This window comes from Rousettus aegyptiacus, unplaced genomic scaffold, assembly GCF_014176215.1.
Source record: "Rousettus aegyptiacus isolate mRouAeg1 unplaced genomic scaffold, mRouAeg1.p scaffold_m13_p_6, whole genome shotgun sequence".
Lineage (NCBI taxonomy): Eukaryota > Metazoa > Chordata > Mammalia > Chiroptera > Pteropodidae > Rousettus > Rousettus aegyptiacus.
The window spans coordinates 57,641,533-57,667,493 of NW_023416309.1; the positions used below are offsets into that span (position 1 = coordinate 57,641,533).

At 58.6% G+C, this 25,961-nt stretch overlaps 2 protein-coding genes across 5 annotated transcripts in view; one reads left to right on the top strand and one right to left on the bottom strand.

Moving 5' to 3' along the window:
• DOCK1 (dedicator of cytokinesis 1) overlaps nucleotides 1–25,961 on the top strand; it is a 326,782-nt gene that overhangs the window by 157,339 nt on the left and 143,482 nt on the right. The window lies entirely within an intron of this gene.
• The window catches only part of INSYN2A (inhibitory synaptic factor 2A), a 45,209-nt gene that overhangs the window by 13,144 nt on the left and 6,104 nt on the right, over nucleotides 1–25,961 (bottom strand). The window contains exons 2-3 of one of the 2 annotated variants that reach the window (XM_016148236.2): nucleotides 15,788–15,876; nucleotides 13,085–14,201 (exon numbers count right to left, since the gene is read on the bottom strand). In XM_016148236.2, the coding sequence (XP_016003722.2) occupies nucleotides 13,085–14,196 (1,112 nt within the window). In that variant the 5' untranslated portion in view covers nucleotides 14,197–14,201; nucleotides 15,788–15,876. The remainder of the gene's footprint in view (nucleotides 1–13,084; nucleotides 14,202–15,787; nucleotides 15,877–25,961) is intronic. The other variant, XM_016148237.2, reaches the window with a different exon arrangement.

Genomic DNA, 25,961 nt, shown 5'->3' on the forward strand with positions numbered 1-25,961 from the left:
CATTGGCTTATACACACTTTGGGGGTAAATTTACATTTATAGAGTCACTTAACATAGCAATGGTGTGAACAAATGGCTTTTTGTCAACATAGATCATCAATATTTTATCACCTTCACTATGCAAACTTCTCTTGTATGCAATCATGGGTTTCGAGTTGAAAATGACTTTTGTTTTCCTCGTTACATTTTGTGTTACACAAACATTTGACAAAGGATTTTCCGCTCCGTGCCATGTCGTCTCAGCAAGCTTTCGTAAACTGGGACGCGACCTTTGAGTTCTGCACGTTCTGTTTATCTGTCGAGTGACCGTGTTCTGGCCCAGAGTGTTGCCTGTCATTGCCCGTGACTCCGTCCAGTTGAGGCAGAATTGGAATCGGAATGCGGCTGCGTCTGCGTGGACCTCTGTCCACCATCACGCCCCACAGGGGCGCCTCGTGGGACCGACCCTGGCCGTTCCTGTCCCTTTGCCCCCGTCAGGCGAGGAAGTCCGAAGAGCCTGTGTGTCACGCAGGCCCTTCCCCGTTTTCTTGACCAGACACAGACTCTTCCTCCGCAGGCCTTGTGTCCGTCTGCATCGACATCCCCAGGCCGCACGCCGCCGAGCGGCCCGCCCGGCCCCAGGCGCGTCGGGCTGAGACCGGGCTTCCTGTGTGTCCCGGCACCGGCCCCCGCCCTGCCCCCACTCCGCTCTCCGTCCAGCTTCTTCCACCGGCGCTTGGCCCCGAGCTCACGTCCGAGCTCGGCCGTTTTCCGCAGGGGTGTGCGCGTGGCGTTGGAGCCCGTGTCCCCAGCGTTGCCACGGCCGGTGTGGCCTGCGCCGCCGGATGCTTCGCGGGGTTGCGGGCGAGGGGCGGTGCCCCGCCCCGTGGCACTGGCCTGTTAGCGCTCACACCGGCAGTCACGGCAGGGGCAGAGGCCAGTGGTCAGTCTGCTGGTCGCCGAGGCTTTTCAAAGCGACGCTGGGGAGGGGGGCACTTCTCACCCCCCTCTGGGGGCACAGGGAGCCCCCGCGTCCGGTCGTGGGCATCGCTGTCCAGCGCCCGTCCTTGCCCAGCGTCCTAGGCCCCCTCCGTCCCGGCTACACGTCGACAGTGCCGCCCTCATCCTGCAGAGGACGCAGTCACACTGCAGGTCCAGCAGCTCGTGATTTTTAGACCCCGGGCTTCCGATGCTCCCTGACGGGTCCCTGTGCCTCGGAACCGCGTCCTGCGCTGCGTGTGACTCCAGCCTGGGACGGTCCGTGAGCCCAGCCGCGGCGGACAAAGCCTGCGGGCCCGGGAATGCGGAAGAGGGCTCCCTTCCAGCACCTTGGGCTTCTTCAGGGAGAAAGTGCTTTTTAGAGCCCTCTGTGAAAAGACTCTATTCTTATTACCTTGCGAAAAGCTCACATTCCACCCGCCCCGCTGTTATAGTCAGTGAGCAGTTAGTAAGTGCCTGCCAGGGCCAGGCATTGTCCTGGCTACCGAGGAGGATTTTTGAACAACACAGCGTCCTCGTCCTCATAGAGCTTGTGGCAGAGCGGGAGAGGCAGACAGGAGCGAATGAGCGGATGGACGGACGGATCGAGGCCGCCTCGTGTCTGGGAAGTGTGTCGTGCAGGCGTGCCCGAGGTCAGCACCCTGCAGACGCGCCATCGGAAATACGAGCTGACCGCTGATAGGCACGCAAGCAGTCGTCGGGAGACGCGGGGGCGAGCGGCTCGGGCAGAGGGACCGTCACCCCACGTGAACGTCCTGGCCTGGACGGCGCCGCCACGTTCGCGGGAGGGACAGAAAAGCGGGCGGGCCTGGCGAGGAGAAATGGAGCGAATGGGAGTGGGCGGGGCGGAGGTCACCTGAGCCGGGAAGCGCTTTGGGCACTATTCAACACTATTCAAAGTTTAACGCGGAACCGTGGTCGAGTTGAGGTTTCCTCATCAGGGGTAGGAGCGTGACGTGGGAAGCACTTCCCCTTGTCCCCCCCCCCCCCCTGTACGGCTGTCACTCAGCACGTCTCTTGCTTCTTTCATTCACGACCCCGCCTGCCTTATCAATGTCAGACCCGGCGTAGTTTGGCCAGTGCGCGTTGGTGAGAAGCAAACGCGTCAGTCATCACACCTGCTTCGCGTGGAGATGTCACCGTGGTCACTCTCTTATTAGCCGACTTAAATGAGAAACTGGCGGTCAGTCACAGTGCCACCAGGTCTGAGGAGCGTGTCTAGGGTTTCATTGCCCTGAGCTTTTCTTAGGGAAACTCTTCAGCGTGTTTCCAGTCTTCGTTAGCACTTCTATTCTGCGTAAAGGATTCGAGTGTTCGGAGTCCACAGAGGTAGTTTATAGAAACAGAGGTCAATGAGAGATTAACGTGTGGGTAAATTTTAAAGTGTTGCCTTTGTGTGGTTAAATCACAGGCTGCCTCGGCAGCTCGCGTCAATCAAGGTGTGCCCGCTGAAATTTTATGATGCATGACGCACGGGGGTGTTTCTGAGTGCCGCAACTGTGTAATACGTTGTACATGCTGCGTTAGTTGTCCATCTAATTGTCCTTGGAGCTTCCAAGCTGGAGGGTTTGGCTTCGCTGATAATTTTATGGTCACATTAATAATTGTCTTGCAGCATCCGAATGAATGTGTTCTCCAAATATAGACGAAGCAGATACTTTCTTTCTGATGACAGGGAACACGAAGTGCTGTTTTAGAATTTCCCTGTTATTTTTTTTTTTTTCCTTCTCACTTGGAAACAAGTCATAAAACCAGGCCTTGGAATGATTATCTTTCTAGATCCCCATTTTCACCGACAGGAACAAAAACTGTGAGCTCTGGAGCAGATATTTCTCCAGTGACAGGAAGGCTAGAGATCTGTGATTAGAAGTTTGTGGAAGACCAGTGGAAGAACACGTTGATCAAAACTTATAAATCTGCTGCCTTGCACCTTAACTGCCACACTGCTAAATCTCTGTTGCCTTTTGTTTGGAGGACTGCATTACCTAATATAGGTGTATAATCCTGTGCCTGTCACAATGCCTGCTACACACTGGGAGTTTGGTTAATATTAATTTGATCAAATAATAAAATCTTTGTGTTCTCCTGCTGAACTTAAGTAACAGACAAATTGAATGAAAAAAAATTCCAACTGCGTGCAGAGAGCAAATGAAAAGTATAAATTTTGAACAGCTCTGGTCCTCGCGTTTTTCCCCGGCAGGTGCCCCTTTGGCCCCCGGTGACAAGCGTGCTCACTGCACATAGGGATGTTTAATGCACTGATCTTTGTGACGCTCATTGCAGCTAATTGCCTCGTGTCAGTATTTTCTGGTTTCAACGAGGTCTGGAACGCGAAACGAAGAACGGTCAGCACCAAGGACAGAGCCAGGGACGCCTTGGCGCTGGCCTCTCAGCGCGGTTCCTTCACTGCCGCCGTGACCCTCCTGTCCGCCATCCCTCCTGGAGACCGCGGGTCCCACCCACGGGCCAGGGCTGAGACCCGGAGCCTCGCCTGTGGCTCGATGCCCTCCGGGCACTCGTCGGTCCGGCCGCGCTTCCCGGAGGGTGCGAGACCCGTGAGTCACGCGGTCAGTGGAGATGCGACGAGCCCGGGCCTCGTGAAGGCGCACGGGGGGGCAGTTGTTATTCCAGGTTCCTCGAAGCAGGAGTTTGGGGCGGGCCGATCGTCCGGCGTGGTGTTGGCGGAGTCCCGCTCTGCGGTCATTTCCACGTGCGCTTTGCAGCGAGGCGGGGTTCCCCACGGAACCCCGCTGCAGAGCGAGGGGAGCGAGCGGCGTGACGGGCGGCGGCCTGGACGTCCCGTAACATCCGCCTCCGCCCCCGCCCCCGCGTCGGGACACACGCCGGGGCCGTTCCGTCAGGGCCCGGCGTCCGAGGATGAACCGCGCCGCGGGCCAGCGGCGACTCCGGCTGCCTCGGGCGTCTGCGGGAACCGCCTCCAGTTCTTCAGCTGTCATGATCAAAAACTCCTGAACATGAAAATGCACATTTGCATATTTATTAAAAACAAAAACACAAGTCTTGCGCATCGCCCGTGACAGAGGCAACCAGTTACAGAATTTCAAAAGCAGCGAAACGGCCACCGGGGCGGGGGGCAGGGCAGAGCTGGCGGAGGACTTCATGTCACAGAGCCCGAGGGCTGGCGACGGAGGGACAGCTGCCGCCTTCCGCCCGGGCCGCGCCGCGGCCGCGTCCTGGCACGCAGGGACCGGGGAGCGGGGAGAGCTAAGGGAGCGAGGCCGAGGCGGGGGGCGCGGGTGCCGAGCCATGCCACAGCACGGCCCCCGGAGGTGTCTTCCCGGCCAGGAGCGTGTCCCGCCCGCATGCGCAGTGTCTCCGTGACCTTGAAGAAAGGACCCGAGAGACGGGACCAACAACAGCTCCAGGACCCCCCCCAAAAAAAAAAAATTATTTGAAAAGGTCAAGAAAGGAAAAAAAATATATACGTATCTGTCTCTTATTGTGCCTGTTATCAGAAGCAAAGTCCAACAAAGTTATAAGCAGCACGCGGAAGAGCGCTTTGGCAGGAGGAAATTAATTCTGTTTAACAGTCAGGACGAGTGTCGGGTTATTAGCCTGAATTTAATGCGCTGTTTCTGCTGCCACAGCCCCGCAGCTCGTCTCCTCCCTGAGACCTGAAATTCCCGATGGAAAATCCCCTCCCCCCCGCGTTTCTGGGGTGTTCGGTTTCAGGGTTCCGGAAAGCGCCCTTTTCTGGACGAGCGCCGGGGTGTTTGCACGTGGCCCCCCCGTGGTCCCGTCCCCCGCCACCCCACTTTGCTTCACAGTGCAGGCTGCCAAGCTCACGGGTCCCTGCGGCTGATTTGCTGGGCTCTGAAACGGCCTGGTGGTTTTCAGCAGGTGCCGAGTTTCTAGCACAGAAGCCAGTGACATTTGGGATCACGCTGAAATCGCAGCGTGCTCCTTCCGTGTTCGGGCCGCCCCTGGCGGCAGCTTCGGCTTGTTCCCGAGTCCCCGGCCTCACTAGCTACTTGCCATCGTAGATACCACTGTGGCCTTGAGGACACTTGTAGTTACAGAGGGTGTGGGGCTTGCCACTTTGAATCTACTCAGAGGTGTGCGTTGGGCCCCCAGCCAGAGACGGTGCGATGCAGGGAACAGCACGCTCTCTGCTCTCCATGGTGATGTTATGCACTTGTTTAATTTATTCTCTTAATTTTGATCTCTCTTGTTCTTTCGGCGTTCTCACCGGGTGCCAGAAACCGTTTTTTTTTTTCTCCTGCGGCCTAGCCCGGCTTTGTGCTCCAGCTGTCCTTTCGTGATAACTGAGCCATCGTTTACGTCAGCATCTTTTAAAGGGCCTTTCCACTGAAGAGTCTCAAAGTGACATCAATTAGAGGCATAAAGTGATGCCACTAGTATTGTTGGGAGACCTTAGATTTCGAAAGTCGTCACAAGGCAGCTGTTTCCAGTGACCCCCTTGTGTGTTCGGGCCGCCCCTGGCAGCCGCTTCGGCTTGTTCCCGAGTCCCCGGCCTCACTAGCCACTTGCCGTCGTAGGTCCGGAAAGCATGGCGGCTGCCCAGTAGCTCACGTGAATTCAGACCTGCCCGCGTACCGCGGAAACGCGCCCGTTTATCTGTTTTATGCACTTGCTCTATGATAGCACGGGGTTTGGAGAACATCCAAGTTGTTAGTTTAAAGGACAGGATGGTGATTTTCCTCACAACCTCCACGACCGTTGACCAGGCAGTAGAAGGCAGTGCCGGCTCTCGCTGGCGCCGGCGTGACCGGCCCCCTCTCCCCAGCAGCCGACAGGAGCCGTCTCTTCGCCGGTGGCTGGCTTGTGGTCTTAGGCAGCGGAATCCCGGGTTCGTTCGTGCCCTGGGGTCCCTGGGCAGACAAAGCAATTCATTCGTTTTAACTGAAGACTGTGTTTTGAGGAACACAAAGCATCAGCGGCCCCCACTGTGTGTGGAACTGTTCGTTCCCCTGCCTTGGGGACGTCTAAGTGGGTTGTTGTGAAGCGTCTCAGTATGGTGCCAGGACGGCCCGGTGAGCCGCTCTGCAGGGCCCCTGGCCAGCTCTCAGTGACCGCCCCAAGCAGCACACCCCTTCTCCGGCACTGTCCCGGCGTGCTTCCCCGTGTGCGCCCGGTACCTCGACTGCAGTGCAGCAGCTCTGCAGCCGGTCTGCCTCGCTGTCGTCACCGAATCACTTTTTTGTGTGTAGGGAATTTTAACCAGCGAGCGTTTATTCCATGGCCCCGGTTGCTCCCTTGTCTCCGTCTTTTGCCTGTGGATGTCAGGCCAGGCAGTAAGGCCACCCCAGTTCCCGGTGGTGTCCTCCATTTAACCTAGGACTTCTTGGGGGACAGGGCCCTCGCTGAGACCGAAGTCCGTCGGACGCATCCTCGTTTCTGTCCCGAATTTGAATGTGTGTGTTCCAAACGTCCCTCGCATGACGTGGTTGTCCTGGGTGACTCCAATAAGGGACACCTATTTTTAGAGTCCCATGGCTGAAAAAAAAAATTGGGGGTTAGCCTGGGAACCCAAATGAGGGCTAGCCTGGGAACCCAACACCGTATATCATTTGGGCTTATTGGAAGGTGTCCAAACATATTACTTCGGAATGATGTTTTAGAGCGCAGTCCTTTCGCAGGTTAAGGCGGGTCATTCTTCTTCTTTGTCCTACCCAGAGGGCGAAGTTCTCAAAATAGTACGTGCCAGGCTCCTGGAGCCAGGAAGTGAGATGTTGGCCCTTGAGTGACGAGGCTGACCGGCAAGTCCCGGTGACCTTACTGCACACACACAAGGGTCACCTTCAGCAATCCTGGGCATGGCCACTTAGCGCTCTGATGAGGACCTTAGAGGACTGTGCTGCGCACTGCCCGGACCCGCCCGATGGCTCTCACCGGGCTCCGTGTCCACAGTGGATCGCTGGCTTCCTGTGCGCGGCTCTCACAGGGGGCAGTTCGCTGTTGGGTGACTGCAGCACAGACTTCGCCCACAAGACACTGATGACCTAGGAGCTGTACATTTCCAAAACGAGATGCTCGTTCTGTATTTTGGGGGGGGGGGCTGTGCGACATGGCAGACCGGCTCTGTCTCGGGGGGGCTGTGCGTGCGCCCAGACCCACGTCCTCGCGCCCGGCCCAGGTGTCCCGTCCACCCCGGGCGGCTCACACGTCCTCGGGCAACTTCGCAGTGCCCTGTCGTGGCTCTTACAGGCCGTTCCAAGTGGCTGCTGCTGAAGCGACCCGGCGTCCTGCCCCCGCGCGACCGAGCGCATCTCGGTGGCCGTGAACAGGTCGTCAGCCACCGCCCCGGGCGGGGCTTGCTGCCTGCGGCACAGACCCGTTCCTCGCGTGACTCAGGAACCCGGCGCCCTGTCCCGTGTAACGCCACGACACGCATCACCCTGGAACACGCCGTCGCTTTAGTTAGTTATTTTGCTTTTTGTCCGCGTCGCCCACTAAAATGTGAGCCCGCTGAGGGCGGAGATTTTTCTCCGTTCCCTGATGAACATTCAGGGCCCACATCGGGGCCTGAAGTCTGTAACGGTCACTGGAGGAAAACTTTTTTTCTATAACAAATGAGCAAACGAATGAGCGAATGCGTGAATGCGTGAGGAATCTGCGTGTCCTGCTGGGTTGCCCGCATGCCCTGTGGGAGGCAGGACCGTCAGCTTTGCGATGGCTCCAGCCAGATCGGCCAGGACCCTCTGTCAGGAGGCCCTGCCACGATCCCATCTCCCGTTCCCCAGACGGGAGGGGGACGTCGCTTCCTTCCGCGTCCCACGCCCCGCTGCGGAAACAAACGGCCTCCGCCGCACCTCGCCCGGCCCCCCTCCGCCTGTCTTTCTCCCAGGAGCAAACCTGAGCTTCACCGAGAAACACCCTGTTAATAATGAACTTGGTGGCGTCCTTTAGGCAGTGTGGACAAATTAACTCGTCCTGGCCTGGCAGCTGTCCTCACATGGTGACACTGTAATTCCGGGGTGGCTCCGGCCCCGAGGGAAGCTCTGAGTGCGTGTTTTCATTACAGGGACTTAAAGGGAAACGGCAGTGCGGGGCAGGGGTGGAGCAGAGCCCCAGAGTGACGCTTTGCCCCCGTGGCCGCCAGGCCCTGGACAGCAGGCAGCCGCCAGCCGGCCTCCCTTGCTTGCTCCCTCCGCCCGCCGCCTCAGCCCCGGCATCGCTTCCGGTCCCTGCCTCTCCCCACAGCCCTGCCCCCGTCCCCGCTTGCCTCCCTTGACACAGGGCCGTGCACGCTGAAGGAAACAGAACGTCATGACCGCACAGACCTTCTTCTTACTGTCGGAAATACGTGCGGATTTGGGCACAGACAGGCACAGAGGTGAACCCTATATTTAGGGCAGGCCTCGTGTTCTAGAATCACGTTTCCGTAACATAAAGTAATAACGTATACAAAGTGGGTAAGATGTTGTGCGTGGGCTGCCCGGTTATGTTCACCCACAGGGTGAAACCTATCATTTTATGCGTTCATGAAATCGGGGAGATTCTAAGCTGCGAAACGATGACGAGGACACGTCGCTCACCCCAGAGGGCACCGGCTGCAGCCACTGGTAATGAAACAACTTTCTTGGGCCGAGCCGAGGCCGAGTTGATGAACTCATTTTTTTTCCTAGAGGAGAGATAAAGCTTAAGCTATAATTTATTGGAAATTAATGAAAATAAATTTCGGTGGCCCCGGCTACCAAACTGGAACGGAAATCGGGACGTGACGCGCTGCCTGCAGGCGGGCGACCTGGCGTGCCGCTTCCTCCAGCCCAGGCCTGTCACCTGAGGTCTAGCTCACAGAGCTTTTAATTTGAAAGCATTAATGCGCCTTCGCCGCTGGTTCCCATGGTAAATAGCCACCGAGCTTTTATCTCTGATTTATCATTTCTTTTGATGTTCCTTTTTAGAGCAGTTTAGTTAACAGCTTTAAATCAGAACTTAACTCTTTGTGGAGCTTTTGCGCTTTGTTTCAAAAGCCTGACTTCTAAACAAGTGTTTGAGCGCTCTCCTACCTGACTGTAAGCAGACACCTTTACATTTTGGTGGCATCACTTATAAAATTCCGTGGGTCCAGTTATGAGAGTTTTATCTGGGGCGATATAGCCTATTGCTGTAACCAAGGAAATCTCGATAGAAAAACTTTCCTCCGTTTGAAGTCAAAACATGGCCGTTTTTAGATGATCTTTACCTAGGAACTCAGTTCTCACGAACGACCTTTCAGATCCGGCCTTATCGGAAATGCATGCATGCGTATTTTTACATTGCAGGGGAAACTTTCAGCTTGTGGTTGCATTGGAAGAAGTTAGAGCCAGGTGGGCACACGGTGGCCGCTGGATGAGCCCCTCGGGCTGCAGACGGGGTGGGCAGGCCCTCGTGGGCACAGGGGTCCCTGAACCTCAAGACTGACAGCCGTGATGTTTCTGAAACTGCCTCGCAGAGGGGAAGTTCCTCCTGCTGGTTATGAATCCTTAAAATTGTGCTCTATTTCCGGAATCTCTCCGAGTGGTGCTCTCTGCCAGAAGTGTGTGCTTCCTCCAGAACATGCATTCTCAGGGACCTTCCCAGGTCTGGGTGCCAGGAGCCTATCGGCCCCTTCCGGAAGGAGGAAGGACAGAGGTTTGCAGCCACAACAAAAGTGCCTGCCTCTGAACTCTCTGCAGACACACCGGCTTCCCCGTTTCCAGAGAGGGAGAGAATGGACGCCCGCCCGGCCTCACAGGGCTCGGTGTGAATTCTGTCTTTGCCATGTCTCCCCAGCCTTTCGATTTGGCTGGATGTTACTGAGCACTTCCGGGCTCTAATTTCCCCACGGAGATAATTCCCGTGTTGCAGTGTTATTTTGAGGATTAAATTAAGACAGAGCAGAACGGAGGTGCTCGATATCGATGGTTTCGTAGGCGTTCTGCCCAGAGGAATCATGTCCCTGGAACCGTCCCTCAGATCCAGCAGGGGCTGCAACACAGTTTTTGCAGAGCTTAGCAGAAATTGCCTGGGATTTTAAAAAGTATTTGAAAACTAGAACTTGCATTTTATCCTTTTTTAAAAAAATAAATCCCAATTCTGGGACATGAATCCATAAATTCCATAAACGTTCATGTCATGCTTTGAATTGCTCATTTTATCTGCAAACGGGCGTCTGGACTGCCTAGTGGCTCAGTGGCGAGGCTTTCATTCACCTACCAACTTAAACGGCTGGGGACGTATTTCAAATCTATTTTGACATTCTGCACAGGACGATTATTTAAATTACATTTTCAAGTATGTGTGATACCTACATGAAGCCCAAAGCAAGAATTTGGAATGTGCTTTATAGTCTTAGAAACATATTCACTTCATTTTTCATATTAAAGATGGAAAGACTATTATTTTTCAAGAACTTAAAAATAGTGTTTACAAAGTTGTGTAAACATGAGCTGTAGAGAAGACTCGCGAATGGCCTGAACGTTCTCCGAGGGGCTAAGAGGCTTGACGTTGACTGCGTCCGCACGTCTGCCTACTTTCGGATCGCATCCTCCTGAAACACTCATATCAGGGTGTGTCCTGTATTCGGGGACCTCCGCGTTGGTGGTCGTGAGGAGCTGTGTGGACGTCACCTTCAAGCCCTGCCATCCCTATTTGATAGAAGAGGAAGTTGAAGTTCCCCGAGATTAAGCTGCTTGAGCTGGAAACGTTCACTGCTGAGGCCTTTCAGAGAGCTGCATAAGCAAATGAGATTGCCCGAAGAGTCTCACGAAGAGTGACACGGAAACCAGGAAGGTCGTGGTTGGCGACGTAGAAATTCCTACGCGCAGAGTCGGAGCCGCCGCAGAGAGCGAGCCCGGCGAACAGCCGCGCCGTCTGCATACCCCCGCGGCTGAGGCCGCAGAAGCAAAGTCAGCAGCCAGAAGAAGTCCTGGTGTCCATTCCCTGTGCCTCGAGAGACATGGCTCAGCCCCCAGCTACGGGTCATGGTCAGAGACCTGCCTTCCCTCGCTCCGCCCTAACGCTGTGCCGGAGAGCAGGGCCGGGCCCCGGCAGACCTGGGCCCCGCCTGCAGGGCGGTGTGGACCTGAGGCGGGAGTCTCGTCACTTGGAGTCGGGATCACGGGCTCCACGGGGCACGCGAGGCGCCTGCCCTCCCGGGGCCCGCTCTGACTGCAGGCGGAACCCCATGCAAAGCGGGCCCCTCCGTGCCACGTGTGGGGTGCAGGGTGAGGAGGGAAAGAGATTGCACCCCGCTTCAGAAAACTCTCTACGCTTCTTATAAACTTTAGAATGTTTTCCAAGGAAAATTCCACTGCTATTTTAACTCGGTCATGAGATCCTTCATCGTGGTCCACTATGACCCCGTCTACATGACATGATCTACGTAAAGTGAGCTTTCCCATCGTCTGCCATGACGCGCAATGGAAACGGCCCTTGGACACCCGAAATGCAGCCATCGTGACCGGAGAACCGAACTTTCAACTGTAATTGACTCGAGGTTGAATGTCAGGAGCCACACGGGGCTCCCGGCCCCCAGGCTGGACAGAGCAGCCCTGCTCTCGGGGACGGCACCGCACGCGCCACGTGGGCCTCAGGCAGGGGCCGCCGCGTGCTCCCTGGCCCCCCGCGCTGCCGGCCGGCACGGCCAGCCTCACCGCCAGCGGACTCAGTCCATTCAGCTGCTGCGGCACCAGGCTGAGCCCGTTAGAGGGTCCGCGCCGCATCGCCCCCCACCCCATCCTCTGCAGGACGGGCGACTGTCTCCAATTTACGCGTAAAGAAACGGGGCGCAGAGGGGTGCCGCCTGTGGCCATGGTCTCGGAGCCCGCATCCCCACCCAGACCTGTCCTGCTAACCCAGAGCCCCTGTGTGGACAGATGGGGGCCCAGGGGCCTCAGAGTCCCCTTTGAAACGAATCCCCATACTGATTCTGCTCACGTAAGAAGGGGCCTGCGGATTCGGCACGGCTTTCTCGGGGTGTCGGCGGGTGTTTGGCCTTTGCAGGCTTTTATTTTGACCGCGGAAGCGTGGGCGCACGCACGTGGCTCTGCAGTGGGGAATGTTGTTTCCCTGCTGGTCTCGCGCGCTCGGCCCTGCTGTCCAGTCGAAGTGACTAGCAGCTACGTCCAACGCTTGGTGGCTGCCAGCTCACTTCCCCAGGGACCGTGCTAGTCGCTTGAGACCACAGGACGCAGCCTGACATGCCCTCTCCCGCACACGGGCTGGAGGGAGCCCGGAGTGGTTCAAAGTGGAACGGGCAGGGAAGGACGGGCCGTCTAGACAAAGGCCGCTAAGCCTCAGGCGCCATCTCGGGAGCCAGGGGCCAGCGCAGGGCCGGTGGCTCTGCGTCGGCACGGCACACGGCCGGGCCCGCCCGAGCCTCCTCGCTAAGGGGCTCGCGACGCACGCCCTGCCTTCTGAGCTTGTGTTTTGAAATTTGCTGTTTCACAGTTTCAAGTTAAAAGAATGGGAAACGAAGCTCAGCAGTCCGTGACAGTGCTGGGCAGGTGGGCTGCTGGCTTGGCACGTGCCCGCTGCGGCCCACCTGGACGCATGGGCCAGTCCCTCTGCACCCACAAGCTGACGGGGCTCGCCGGAGGCCAGGCACTGCCTCCCTGAGCTCCCGGTCAAAAAGGAAGACCGTACTGTGTGTTGTTGTCTAAAGTGTTTGCAGCCCCGAACCTGAACGCTATGCTGCTTATTTAATACCAATGAGTCAGCATTTACTACTTTTTGAAATGCCATCTGAATTCTTTCCCTTCCACGATATGATTCCTGAGAGGCAAGGAGCTTCCTGTGCACATTAGATGTTTTGGGCTGGCAAACACGTCACACTTCCTCAGGACCGTAAACCCTTAGTCCGCGGACACACATAGCAATGAAAGATCCATCAATTCAATCCAAGGATAATTTGGTTTGAATTGCGGGCCAGGCAGACGAGTGCCGACCAACAAGTAAATCTGCGAGGCAAGCATGCAGTGGAGTGGAGCCTCACACAGCACCTGTGGCCCCGCGGGGCTCGCCCTGTGCTCAGACTCCAGCCCGTAATGAAATGCTGGCTTTAGCCTAGTTGTGGAGTTGGGTGTGTGTCGGGGGAGGGTGGCGCTGCAGGTGGGCCCTGGGGCGATGAGCACCATAAGACGCGCGTGAGCGTACTCACCCTTCCCGGTGGGCCTCTCCCTTCTCCAGCTCCTGGATGACGCCCAGAAGCACTTTGATGGTTTCCTGGCTCGAGCTGATCAGGTGCTCCATGACCTGCAGCTGAGCCTTCAGGCCCACCACCTCCGTGTGGGGCACGATGTGCCGGGCGTCTTCCCCCGCGGTGACCGCCGGCGGGCAGGGCTGGTCCTCCCGCCCCCGCGGGGCTTGCGTCTGCGGGGGCTGGTCGCTACATTCGGGGTACAGGCACGGCCCCGGGGGATCCTGGAGCCCGTTGAGGTGGGCGGCCCTGCCCTGCTCCTCGTCGGCCGCGGGGCAGAGGGACCACTGGCTGGCGGCGGCAGAGTCCGTGGCCTTGGCGCTGGCGGCAGGCGCATACACAGAGGCTACCTCTGTTTTGAACACCCTGCCGTGGGCTGCGGGAGCGGGCTCCTCAGCGTCCGGCGTCGCCCGGCCCTGTGCCGCCTTCCCGAGCAGCCGGTGACCGGGCCCGTGGGGAGCAGGCCGGGCGGGGCCGTGGAGGGGCGCGTCGGGGTCTCCGCACGGCTCCGCACAGTTGACCCCAGAGGGCGGGTCCAGCGCGTTCCTGTGCTCGTCGTGGTGGAAGACCAAGGCCGCCGTGGTCCGCGCCCGGCCCGCCGCCCAGGCCGTGGCCTCCTCCCGCCGCTCTTTGGCATCGACGCCGAAACCATCGTCCTGGCTTGCGAAGGCCCCGCCGGCCGGGGCGCCCGCGAGAGCCCCTTTTTTGCGGTCCAGAGGGAAGGTCTGGTAACACTTCTTAAGGTCCGGCGAGGTCTGCACGCCCGTGCTCTTGGTGACGTTGGGGATGGACCTCCGCGCGGGCACCGTCATGTACTTGCGGTAGGCGGCCCTGTGGCAGGCGGGCCGGGCCTCCCGCCGCTCGGCGGCCGTTCCCGCGGGGGGCCGCACGTCCCGCTGCTCGTTCTGCGCCTCACAGATGTCCTTGAAGCGCACCTGCAGGGCTTTGTTCCGCTTCTTGACCTGCCGGTTGGCGTCCAGGGCGTATTTCATCTCCAGGGCCAGGCGGGCGGCGGGCTCCACGTCGCTCTCGGACGCGGCGAGGGTGCATCTGCCGGGGTCCTTGCTGACCATGATTCCTGCACGTGGAGACAGCACAGGCGTCAGGCGAGGGGAAGGCGCACGCGGACACACGCGGACACACGCAGCCCGGACCCCGAGTGACTGCTCCCTGCCCCCCCGCCCCCGACTTCTTTTGCGCAGGAGAGGTCAGCCTGTACGTTAAGGGAACTCTGACGGGCGGAGGATGGCCGGCAGGCGCCGCGCGAGCTGCCTCTCGGATGTTCGCGCCGGCCTCCTTTTCCGTGTGGGATCTACGCGTCTGTCTTGTCATAGTAATGCATGTTTCCCCATTAGACAAACCTGCTCTACTATGTTCATCAAGAAACCCAGCGACACTGTGCCTCTCTTTGCTTTTGCAAATCATCATTTCACGCACACATCTCGGCTTCATGGGCAGATGGTTTTCCAAATGCGACCGATTTGGTTTGGGTTTTTACTATTTTTTGAGGATGACGTGATTAATCTATTATTGGAATCCAAGAGAGAGGCTGTTTTCTCTTAAAGACTTATTGGAGATCCTAGCTGCTGATCAGATAGGCGTGGAGGACCCTGAGTTGGGAGCTGAGATAAACCCGTCTGCGTTAGCCATTCCGGATGCCACGGGCCGGTGGGCGGCGCCGCGTCAGGGAACCCGCAGAGGACCGATCCCTGAGACGCGGCTTGCTCCCACGGGCCGACACCCGCCAGGGAGAGAACACGGGTGTCCCTCTGCCTGCCAAGGGGCCGTCAGCGCCAAGCGAGGTCTTTGAAATAAGTACATTTAAAAAAAAAAAAAAAGTTATTCATTCTGGAATCAAGTTTTGTGTTTGGATCGCAACCTCTGGAAATGCAAACAATGGTGCTTGTTGCAGTGTTTTAATCCTGAAAGAAAATAAAATCACGAGGCTTTATGTTAATCATGCAAATTCATCTTGGGCTGAATTATTAAATGCAGCTAAAAAGACGCAGGTGGCCAGCGACTGCGCACGGGGACCCCGGCAGGGTGGATGCCTTCACTCCGTCAGGCCGACTCACAGCTGCTCACTGCACGCGGAAGAACTTTCCTGAGGGCGACCGTAAAGCGAGGAATAGAGCGACATGGGTGGCTGTTGAGTTAGTGACTGTTTCTCCCGCCTCAGGTTCCCGAGGGAATCGGGGCGGGGGGTGGGGGGGCCTGGCGTTGGGTGCAGGGCCCCGGCGTCAGCACAAGGTGCCCAGAGAGGCGAAGCCACCGACGTGGGCCAGCGAGAGGGAGCATGTCAGACAGGCAGGCGGGAGCAGGGTCTCAGCCCGCCTGGCCCCGAGTGCCCCGTTCTCATGGCCCCAGCCGTGGTCCCCGTGGAGGCCGACGGGCATGGCGGTTCGGGGGGGAGAACGAGGGAGATGCCCAGGGCCCCGTCGGCGCGCGTGTGGCCTCCCCGCCGTCGGGGGCGCCCCCCACTGACCCCCGCGTCCCGGGCCCGCGTGCCGGGTCGCGACGGCGCGCTTGGCCGCCGTGTAAGAGGGCGGCGCAGCAGTCTGTGCAGGACCCGTCCCCACAGCGTAACGGCATGCACACAGAGGCCCCGGGCTTGGGGGGAGCGTGGCATACAGCAGGGGCATAATAAGGAAATTAAATCCTAACCTTCACTGTTACCTCCCGTGCTTTAACTGCCTTTGTGGTCCAGGTGTGTCAGAAGGGATCGCACCATCATTCCGCAGAAGACCTTCACACTAGGGGAAATTTGGAAGGGAGAGCATTTTTACAAAAAGCAATTTGCTAGTAATTTTTCAGCCTTTTCCCTGCCACTGCGGAAAAATGTGGGTCTGAATAAGTTTGTCCTGCCGTGCTATCCATCACCGCGATGTGCCAGGGACTGCGCTGCAATCACTTTCCTACATCAGGCTGCTGCCTTGGAAAGATATTCTGAGTCTTGGACCCAACCGTCAAACTCATAAAACAAATCGGAAAAATTAATTGCCAGTGGCAAAATACTAAGAATAAAAAAAAGAAATTCCTACGCTCTTCTCTGTTTTACAGAGAGCTGCTAAGTACATAAAAATCATTTCCTTGTTAGCAAATATGATGGTAATAAACAGGAGTTTTCATCGGCTCAGTCAGTTGTTGCCGGACCTTTCCGAGTCGTGGTAATTGAGCTGTTCTTACTGCACTGAGAGGGGAGAGACCCAGAGGTTTTTATTTGGCTCATTCTGGCGTCAGATGAGGTTGAGTTCCTCTTGATGGCTGGGTGACATTTTTCTAAAGCTGTGTAATAGAACTTCTGGACATTAGAAATTACTTTCATCTTAAGGCGGCCCAAGCTTAAGAAAATGGCTTTGACGTGAAAGAAAATTGGGCATTCTGCAGCAGAGTCCACGAGACGCATAGAACCTTCTAGCATCCTCGTCCGTGCATCATTCCTTCACGCAGTCGTTCGGCAGACAGATGTCCGCATGGCCTGGCCCGACGCCAGTCCTCAGTCCCGAGCCCCGTGCCCCGGCCGCATGCCACGCCCCCCCCCCGCGCCGCCTCCCACTTCCTCCTGGACCCCCCGCTCGCCCCCCCACCCCCACCCCCGGGGAGGCCCTGGCCTTGTCCGCGCACTGCTCATCGGAGGCCGAGGAACAGGATCGGTTCCCTTACCTTGCTGACTCACCGCAACGAGCGGGCCACACTTGCTCAGAGCCACACAACGAGCGGGCCACCCATGTTCCTTTAAACCCCATGCACTAAGCCCCTGCCCCACGCAGGGAAATCGGTAAGCCAGAGTGACCCCCGACAAACGGCTGGAACTCATCGAGGCAATTCCCCTGGGCCGTGGCCCAACGCATCTGGGTGCAGGTTATGGGGGGACATCCAGGTGGGTCCCACGAGCACCTGGCCTGGGGCACAGTCAGTTGGTGAGGGCTGCCCTGCGCTGGGGACGATGCCGGGGACCAGCGTGGTGTGTCCAGAAGCGGCTGGCCTTCGCCACGCCACCCCCGAGAACCGTGGACTTGGGTTCTCGCCGCTAATCTCTTGGCTCTAAAGCAGCAGGGGTTCGTGACCTTTATTTTTCGTAAGGAAACTGTTGTAGAATTTACTGGACTGTGCCACCCCGAGGCGAAAGTGGCCGGTCACGGCTGTGGCCGCCTAGCTCGGAGTGCGAGGTGACGCGGAGCTGTTTAGAATATAAATGTCTGAATTACCCTCCAATTAAATTTCATATCAGATGTGAGCTGTACATATAGAAACCCTATACTTTCAGTGACGGAGCTGTCTCTGCACGCGGCTTTAAACCAATAGTTGAAACGCGTTCATTCCAGCTTAAAGGCGGGAAAAGTAGAGGCACCCAAGCGCCTGGCGGTACGTGGAAGGGTGGAGGGCTCACGGCCTGTGGGGCGCGGGCACTGGGCGCGGCCATTCACGTGGCAGGTGCAGAGGTTACTTAGTGCCTCAGGAAAACATGCCCAGAACGCTGCCCCGTGACGAGACCACCGCCTCCAGGTCGTCCTGGAAGGCGAGGAGCAGAAACGGTCCCAAGGTGCTGTCGAGACCGTGCACTCTAGAAACGTTATTTTTCTATGTTTTCCCACTTTTGTGGGTAACGTTGCGACGTCCTTATATTGTTTGCCAATCACAAGACCTCGCGGCAAAGTCAGCGCACACCTTAGGGGGAATGATAGATCAGGAAGGTGTCTAAACACTCACATCAGAATGAGAAAAACCCGGGGATGATTAGACCTGGGTGAAACCAGTCTCGCAAAGGGCTCCTACCGTTTTGAGGAAGCCCTGGTTAGAGAGAGGAATGGACCGCGTCTGCGTGGACATGCGCGTGAGGCTCACACGTCTGCACGTGCACACAGGTGCGTGTGGAGAGGTCGCTTAGTGCAGGAAGTATCAACATGTGAGCAAATTCACTGTTGCGATGGGAATCGCCATCTGTTTTAATTAGGAAGCAAATGGATTTGACCTATAATCTGCATTTCTAGTCCCAGGGAAACGGGGGCGTCGGTAGCTGATGAGGGAGAACTGCACTGGGCTCGCTCCCCACTCGGGCTGCCCACGCCGACCGAGGGGTTTTGGGGGGGGCCCTGCGCCGTGGTGCTCGTGGCTGGACGCGAGGGGCCGACACCGCCCTGCGTCCGCCCGGCAGAGGGGGCGGCGGAGCGCGGGGCCGGCAGCCGACGGGCCTGCAGAGGGACGTGTGGGTGCCGTTGCTGGTTTTCCTGCCGCCGGACGCCTCGGAGTCGAAGGCGCTGGCTGGGACCCAGGATTAAGTGGGTCAGCGTTTAATTCCGCATGCGGAGGGGATGCCTGCAGGTCAGGCCGCTCGGAGCGGGGGGCAGGGACCCGAGTGTCCTTAACGCGGGCCCCGCCGGAGGAGAGGAAGCGCGGGGAGCCTCGCCCGCTCAGGAGCTCTTCCTGCCCCGGACAGTGAGCTCCCGAGGCCTGTTTTGCAGGCGTCCCCCGATGCTTCCGACCCGGAGGCCCTCCTGTGCTCGGGGCAAAGCTGGCTGCTCGTGGACTGTGGACTGTGTCCGAGTGAGAGGCATCACCCTGGTCCATTTTCCTTAATGCGCCGGAATGACATTTTCCCAGGCACCTGTTCTTGTCTTCAGAGGTCATCAGTAAAGAGGACAGAAACGAAGGCCACCCCGAGATGCAGTGTTAAGGGACGAGGCCACCGCCTCAGCACACAAGCCGAGTCCTGTCCCCCGGTTTGAGGCCCCTTGCGGGGGGGCCTCTGTTCTGAAGAGCAGAAGGGAGGCAGGGGGAAGGGCCCGCGTGGAGGTGGAAGGCAGGTTTGGAGGCAGGAACACAACTATCCTAGCTCAGGCCCGAGCTCCTTCATGCCTGTGATTTCAGAAAACACACTTCAACCCACAGAAAACCTAGAGTCGGCTGCGTCAGCCACGTGGCATAAACCAGCCCCGCTGTGCGGGCCCCGGCCTGCCCCTAATGCGGGAGCAGAAACGCACCATCCACGGGGCGCACGGACGCTCGGGGTCTGGCGTGAGGGTCCAGAGCGAGCGGAAAGGACCAGACGCCTCTCTCCGTTTGGGTTTCACTGTTTGCTGCTTCGATTTTCAGCGTAGACTAATGTCAGCCTTTGCTCGTTTTCTGTCTGGGTGGGCTCTAAATCAGGCAAGAATTCGTCAAATTTTACTATCTTGGTGAAATTCAACTGGAAAAAAACAGTCTCCTCCAAGTGAGATATTAAATCAAGGTAAAAAAATATTATTTTAATTGCAGCAGTTAGCTTTGCGAACTAATAATGTCCAAAAAGTTCAGTGAAACTGGTTCTGACAACTCGCCGACATCGTGCGTGAGCCTGATAGAAGGACCTCGGCTTCCTCGCCGCCTCCCGCACCGGCCTGACGGTTGCAGAAAGCGCGAGGCGGAGGGCTCCGGGTTCGAGCCCCGCTCACGGCGCCCCGATGATCGCCACCGTCCCGCCCGCTCCCTTTCCCGGCCGGTTCCAGGTCGTTAAGAGCCAGCTGCTCACTCAGGCCCAGGAGGCCGGGGCACCTACCTCCCCGCCCTAGGCTCCGGGGGGAGTCTCACTCCCCTGAAATGCAGGGACTGTGATCGGCTCCGGGGGCATTTTGTCTTTTTGATACACTATGATGAATCCATATGTGTGTGTATATATATATATATATATATATATATGGATATATATATATGTATGTTTTTTTTTTAACTAAATGGCACGTTTTGACTCATGATATATCTGAAACTAAAAGTAGAACATTGGTTTTTCCAAGAAATAGGTGTGTCAGAGGAGCATGCTCCCCTGGCTGCCTCCCCCAGCTGCATCTCGGGGTTCCGCCCTGGAACGCCCGAGGCAGGACTTCCGGCGGGAGGGACCTGTTTGTTGCAGCTGAAATCAATTACAGGTGGAGGTACAGCTTGTCTTTGCAGCGAGGCCACGTGAGCGCCCACGTGTTACCCTCAAAACAGACCCCCCTTGTCTTCCTTGCAGTGTGTCCCCCATTTGCTCAGTGTAGCCAAACTGTAGACTTTGCAAGGTCTCAGGTTTACGGCAGAGGTAGCAAGCCGAGAGAGAGAGGGAGAAACGAGCATTTCTCATAATCTGCGTCATTCAGAAGCGCACGGCCAGCCATGGAGAAACGGCTGCCCCAGGGGCCCAGGTACACAGCCCGGACACGAGGCCATCGGCGGAGCTGGGGCTGAGGTCGTCACACACACCAGGCAGCCAGGGCCACGTGTGGGAGGCGTCGGGGCTTGAATTCTCGGCTCACGTGATTCTTGGGCTAAACAGGATAAGGGGCGGTTTCGCCTGCGTGGGCCGGCAGGACGCAGACCGAGTCTCCCCACAGAAAGCAGGGCGGCCTCCGCTTTCCTCCCATCGCATCTGATGGACAACGAGGGGAACCTCAGACACAGATCGACACCCCGAAGAGAGGTTTTCGGTCCAGACACAACTAAGGCCAGGCGGAGCGTGCGTGCGGCTGAGCACACGGCGAGTGGAAGCCGAGGGAATGTCCCCGGCCGCAGCCGAGGGGTGCCCGCCGCAGGTGCGGGTGGGGGCGGGTCTCACGCTCATCATCACGGGGCGGGAAGAGGAATACAGAACGGGGCGTCTGTCTGCACGTCGCCCACCTCCACCCAGGACACCCACATGGCGGCCACGTTTTACTCCACAAAATAATGTCTTCCGCCGGTTCACCCTGGTGTTTTCTATTCTGCGGGTCAGCGGCGTCTTTCCTGCCTTGACCAACGGCCGTTGTGGAGTCTGTCCTCTCCATGTGTGATGATACGTAGCTACTTAGGGGGAAAAAAAGACCCCCGCCCCCCAGTTCTGTTCTAACGTCTTTCAGGCTTTGCCTTCCCGTGCGGGGAATGCCCAGCAGTGGCCCGGCAGCCTGGGGGACTCGGTGGCCTTTCCCGGGAGGAGGCCCCGGCGTGGTCCGTGAACCACCCAGGAGCGGAGCTGCGGGGCTCACCACGGCCAGGCCGGGAGCGGACGCGCCCCGCGCTAAATGCAGGATCGAGCTCGGCTTGCAGGGGGTCAGGTTCCAGGTCGCGTAGGCTCGGTCCCTTCACGCTGAGGGCGCCCTCACAGGTGCCGGCCGCGCTGTGCCTGGAGCGTCCCCTGGTCCCCACGTCCGGTCACCACCGAGTCCCCCCGGTGGCTGTTTGTCCTTCCTCGTTTCACCCGATTTCTTCCCTTCCGTTCACACTGCTCCCGCCGTGACCTTGGCGTTCTCAGGTCCCCCGCCCTCAGCTCTCCAGGGCGCCCCCCACCCCCCAACAGGCCCTGCCAGTCCAGCTTCCGGTGCCCACACCTCACCTCTCTGCAGGTGCCCACGAGAGCCCCGATGTAGAAGCCCTTCCAAAGAGCAAGTCTTTTCTAAGGTCTTCTATAATCCCCCTCACCCTGTTTCTCTCTCGACCCGTGCAGAGACGCCCGTCTCTGCCAGAGGGAGCCAGTCCCCGCACCGCCTCTGGGGTGCACCGCGGACACCCCGCGGCCAGTGCCGACGCGAGGCCGCGCTTCGCCGGCTCGCATTCCCGGAGGGCGTCCCCGTCCCCCCCACGGACGGCTGCGCCGTGACGGTTCCGGCCTCCTCTTCCGTTCCCCAGCTGCTCCTGTCTGCTTCACTGCTGCCACCGAGTCGGCGAACAGCACCCGCGTGTCTAGGGTGACCCAGGCACCAAACCAGGTCCTGGGCACCAAGCAAAACGAGCCGCCGTCCTTGGAATGTGTAGGTCAGCACGAGGAAGGCAGCGTTTGCGGATAACCCCAGCCCACTGAGCAGGACCTGGGGGGGGCGGAGGCAAGTGCCACACGTGCTCCCTGGGGAGTCAGGGCCACCTGAGAGCCCGAAGCACGAGTCACCTCTCTCTGATGGCTCAGTTCTCCCTCCGAACTCACATACGGTGTTCGTAGACTCGGTCCCTCGAAGCACCTTCTCTGTCTCCTGCACTCGGATCAGCCTCCCATACTTGCCGATCAGTTTAAGAATATGACGTGTGTCACGGCGTCCTCACAGCAGGGGCCGTAACACGGGGCAGCTTCGGAAGGCTTAGGGTGCATGTACGGCATGACTGGCTCCCGGGGATTCTTCCTGCGTTACCTGGATCCGCACGGGGCTGGTTCTGAGACCCGAGCAGGAAGGAACCAGGTGGCCGGAGGGGTAGAGTTTCATTAGTTTAACTGAAACCGCGTCCTGAGGTGTTTCTCTTCTGGCCCCTGGTGTGACTCTCTCGAGTTTGCTCGTGCTACTGCGTCACCTTTGTTTGTTTTTGAGAGCCGATGAGGCGATGCCCCGCACCCTCACAGAGATTCGCAGGCGCAGAAGGGCCGTGTGTGTGTGTTGACCGTGAGGTCTGTCGGGGCCTGGCTGCGTGCGGCCCGTGGTTCGCGTGGACGCCCGGCGAGTACCAGCAGGTGCGCTCCTGTGTCGTCCGGCTTTCTTTCTGGGAGTGGGATGTCGTTTTGGCAAAGGAAATTAAGAAACACTCCAGAAACCTCGACAGCTTGCAATACCACGAACACCTCCGAGTGTGGGCTCGGGGCTGTCCTCGGCCTGCTGACCGGACTCTGGCGTTCGCTGCCCTCCTGGGGAAAATGCATCGAGGGCTCAGGCCGCACCTGTGAGGCCGCTTCACAGCGGGCAGTGTGTTTCGGCACAAAGGTTGCGAAGGAAATAAATAACTTCCATTTTTTTTCCTTACTTTGAATTGAGAACACAAAGTCTGAAATCGTATTCAATAAATCAAACCAGCACTGAGAAGTGTAATTCTACACTGTTGTGTGTCCGTGAAGGTGAATGTGAAGTAGCAGGAGAAGGGAAATCGGGGACTAGAAAGGGGGGCAGTGGTGGGGGGCGAGGGTGAGACCCGCACTGACGGACAGACAGACGACAGACGGACACACACAGGAGAGGAAGGGGCAGCGCTCAGGGAGGCCGCGGCCCGCCTGCTCGCTGTGCACTGGGGCAGAGGCTCACGGTTTGATGGATGGAGCCGAGTTTTAGCATGTCAAGTTAGGGGGCAGTTAGGACGGCCCCTTGTCCCCCCCAACTCCCCACCCCCCTGCCACCGCCGCCTCCGCCCAGAGTGGAACCTGACGGTTCCTCCGGGGGCACAGAAAGCAAAGCTCAGGGCTGGGAGCCCACACAGCTCCGTACCGTGCGGGGCACGGGTGCCGCTTTGGGCGAACGCCCGTCCCTCACGCCTGCGTGTCTGGGCCCTGCCTTTCAGTCTCTCTAGCACCCTCTCCCGTCACGGGGACGGTGGAAAAGGGGACGAGGGACGGGCCCGGGCAGGTTCGCGGGGAGAGGCCAGCACCGCCGTGAGTAAGCAGTGCTGGCGAGGAAGGCGCGCTCTGAGCCCCGCGCGATGCTAAAAATACGCTTTTAAAGGAAAACACAAGTCTTTCCAGAACCTCAGATGACCCCCTTTGTAGTCTGGCCTTCTTGAAGCTTTGCAGGAGAGCGCAGCACAGTTGTTGAGAAAGTGGAACCTTTTACAAATTTTTTTTTGTCTGTTCCTTTGTTTTTTTAAGAGAGCATTTTTAGACGCGGGGAGCGGGAGGGAGACTGTGCTCCCCTGGGGGAAGGGAACACCCACTTTGCTCCGGGGCCGGGCCCCCCACCCCCGCCCGCTCAGTGAGGATTTCCGGGGTGCGGGGCGCGGCTGCGGAGATCGCGCTGGAGAACCGCGGCCCGGGTGTCCGTTTGTTGCTTTTCTTCCCCGCCCCGTTCTCGTCTCCTTTCTGCTGCATCCCCGAAGCTTCGAGCAACAGGGGCCACACGAAAGGCGCCTTAAACGTCCACCGAAGGGACGGACGAGTGGCGGCCCCTCCCCGTCTCCCTGGAGCGAACCCGGCCTCCGCCAGGCGTTGGGGACGTCAGCAACGGAGGCAGGTCCCAGGCAGCAGGCGGCTCTCCCGCGGCCGGGCCCCACGTGTGTATCCGCGTGGAGGGGGGGCCCCCTTCCGCAGGGGGCGTGGACGGCCAGTGAGCCGGGTCGTCACGCTCTAACACACAGATGTCCTGCGGTGCCGATCGGTTGTCAGACGGCCGTTTCCAAGCACACCGTCCCCTGCAGCTCCGAAACAGGCACACGGCACCGCTGTTCTCGTGATGCTTCTGGTCAGGGCTGCGCCGTCTTGAGCGCCGTCTCTTCCTGGGAATTCCGGGGCTGGGCGCGGCGCTTCCCCGCCGTGGATCTGGGGCGAGGTCACGCGCAAGCGCCCGTCTCTTCGGCGAGTGACGTCCTTCGGGCTCTTACATGGAGGGCGGTAGAGACGGGTGCGGGCGCTCCAGGCCATCCGTCCAGCGTCCTCATGTTCTACAGCCTTTTCTTGTCGCGGTAACTCCCGGCTACGCAGTGTCTGCAGAACTGCGGTTCAGAGACCGGCTGCCTGATTCTGAGTCCCCCTCCGGCCGCCCCCAAGAATTCGCCCCGCCTCCTGAGCACGTCAAAGGCGCTTGCGAAGGTGGACGGCGCTCCACCTGCCCGTCACGTGTGTTCCAGGGCCGCGCTCCCCCAACACCCTCCGCAGGAGGGGTCCCTGTCCTCGCAGAGCTGGGGAAACTGAGGCGCTGACCGGTGAGCCAGGCCTGTCGCGATCGGCAGACCTGGGAGTGCAGAGGCGGACGGTGTCGCTCCGACGAGGGCTCGGGAGGCCGGCGCCTCCGGAGCCCTCCGGACACGGGCCCGGCAGTGCCGCCGCTAGAGCCGACGTGGGCGGTGAATGCGCTCAGGAGCGTGCGACGCCCGTGGGCGGCCCCGCATACGTCACCCGAGAGAAACGCGTTCGAGGAGCATCCGCAAGGTTTCGGCCTCGAGTGGCCCATTAAATAGTTGTCCCCGGTTTTTATTTTACTTAAAGCTGGGCACGTCGTGGTCCTTTTCACTGACTCTTCAGGGCTGGAGCTGGCAGTGACGCTCCCATAGCGAATTTAAGCCGCCACTGGGAATGAATTGAGGGCCGGGAGCCCTGGGTACTGCCCGTTCTCTCAGCCGCCGACCCCACCCCAGGGCGCCTACCCTGAGCTCTGCCGTCCGCCAAGCCTGGGTGACGCTTTCACAGATCCGTGCGGCCTGCCAACCGCACGCCGAACTCCATCATCCTGCCTAACGCCGGGGGGTTTTGCCGCACCACCACATCTGAGCAGCACAGTTCGTAGAGAGACACTTAGAGGAGAATTAACGCTGTATGGGAGACAGACAGAGCAAGGACAGCCGGATTCGACGAGGTGCAGACTGAGCTGACTACTACTGAAACGCACACGCACGGCAGGTAACTGGGAGCCGCAGCTACCACGGGGCTCTTCACCGGCCCGAGCAGTCAAGTGAAAAATGTGGCGTAAAAGCGAGACGCTCATCTTTTTTTTTTTTTTTTTAGCATTTCTTTAATGTCAAACTCTGCGCTCGCGTGCGGTATCCGCCTTTCTCGGGACTCGTTCCCGGCCAGACTTCTCTGAGCGACGCAAGCCTCGTGCGCACGGTCAATGCGCAGCCAGCGCCGGTGTCACGCGGTCTCGACAAGGAAAAAAGCAAGAACACAATCGCTACTCCGGTATCGATTTAAAAAAAGCAGCAGAAGAAGCGATGATAAAGGGACAGGGACCGGCACAAAGACCAAGGGGCTGGACGTCGTGCGGTCTGATCGCGATGGGGGGCAGGGCGCAGAGGCCTGCGTCGCCCGCTTGTCTTGCGCTGACCCCGTGATCGCGGCCAACAAGACGTCAGCGTTGGGGGTACGAGAACGTTTAACCCCGCTGAGTCGAGATCGAGTTTCTCACTTCTCATGTGTTTCTTTTATCTGACACTAGGTCAGCAAACTCAAACACGT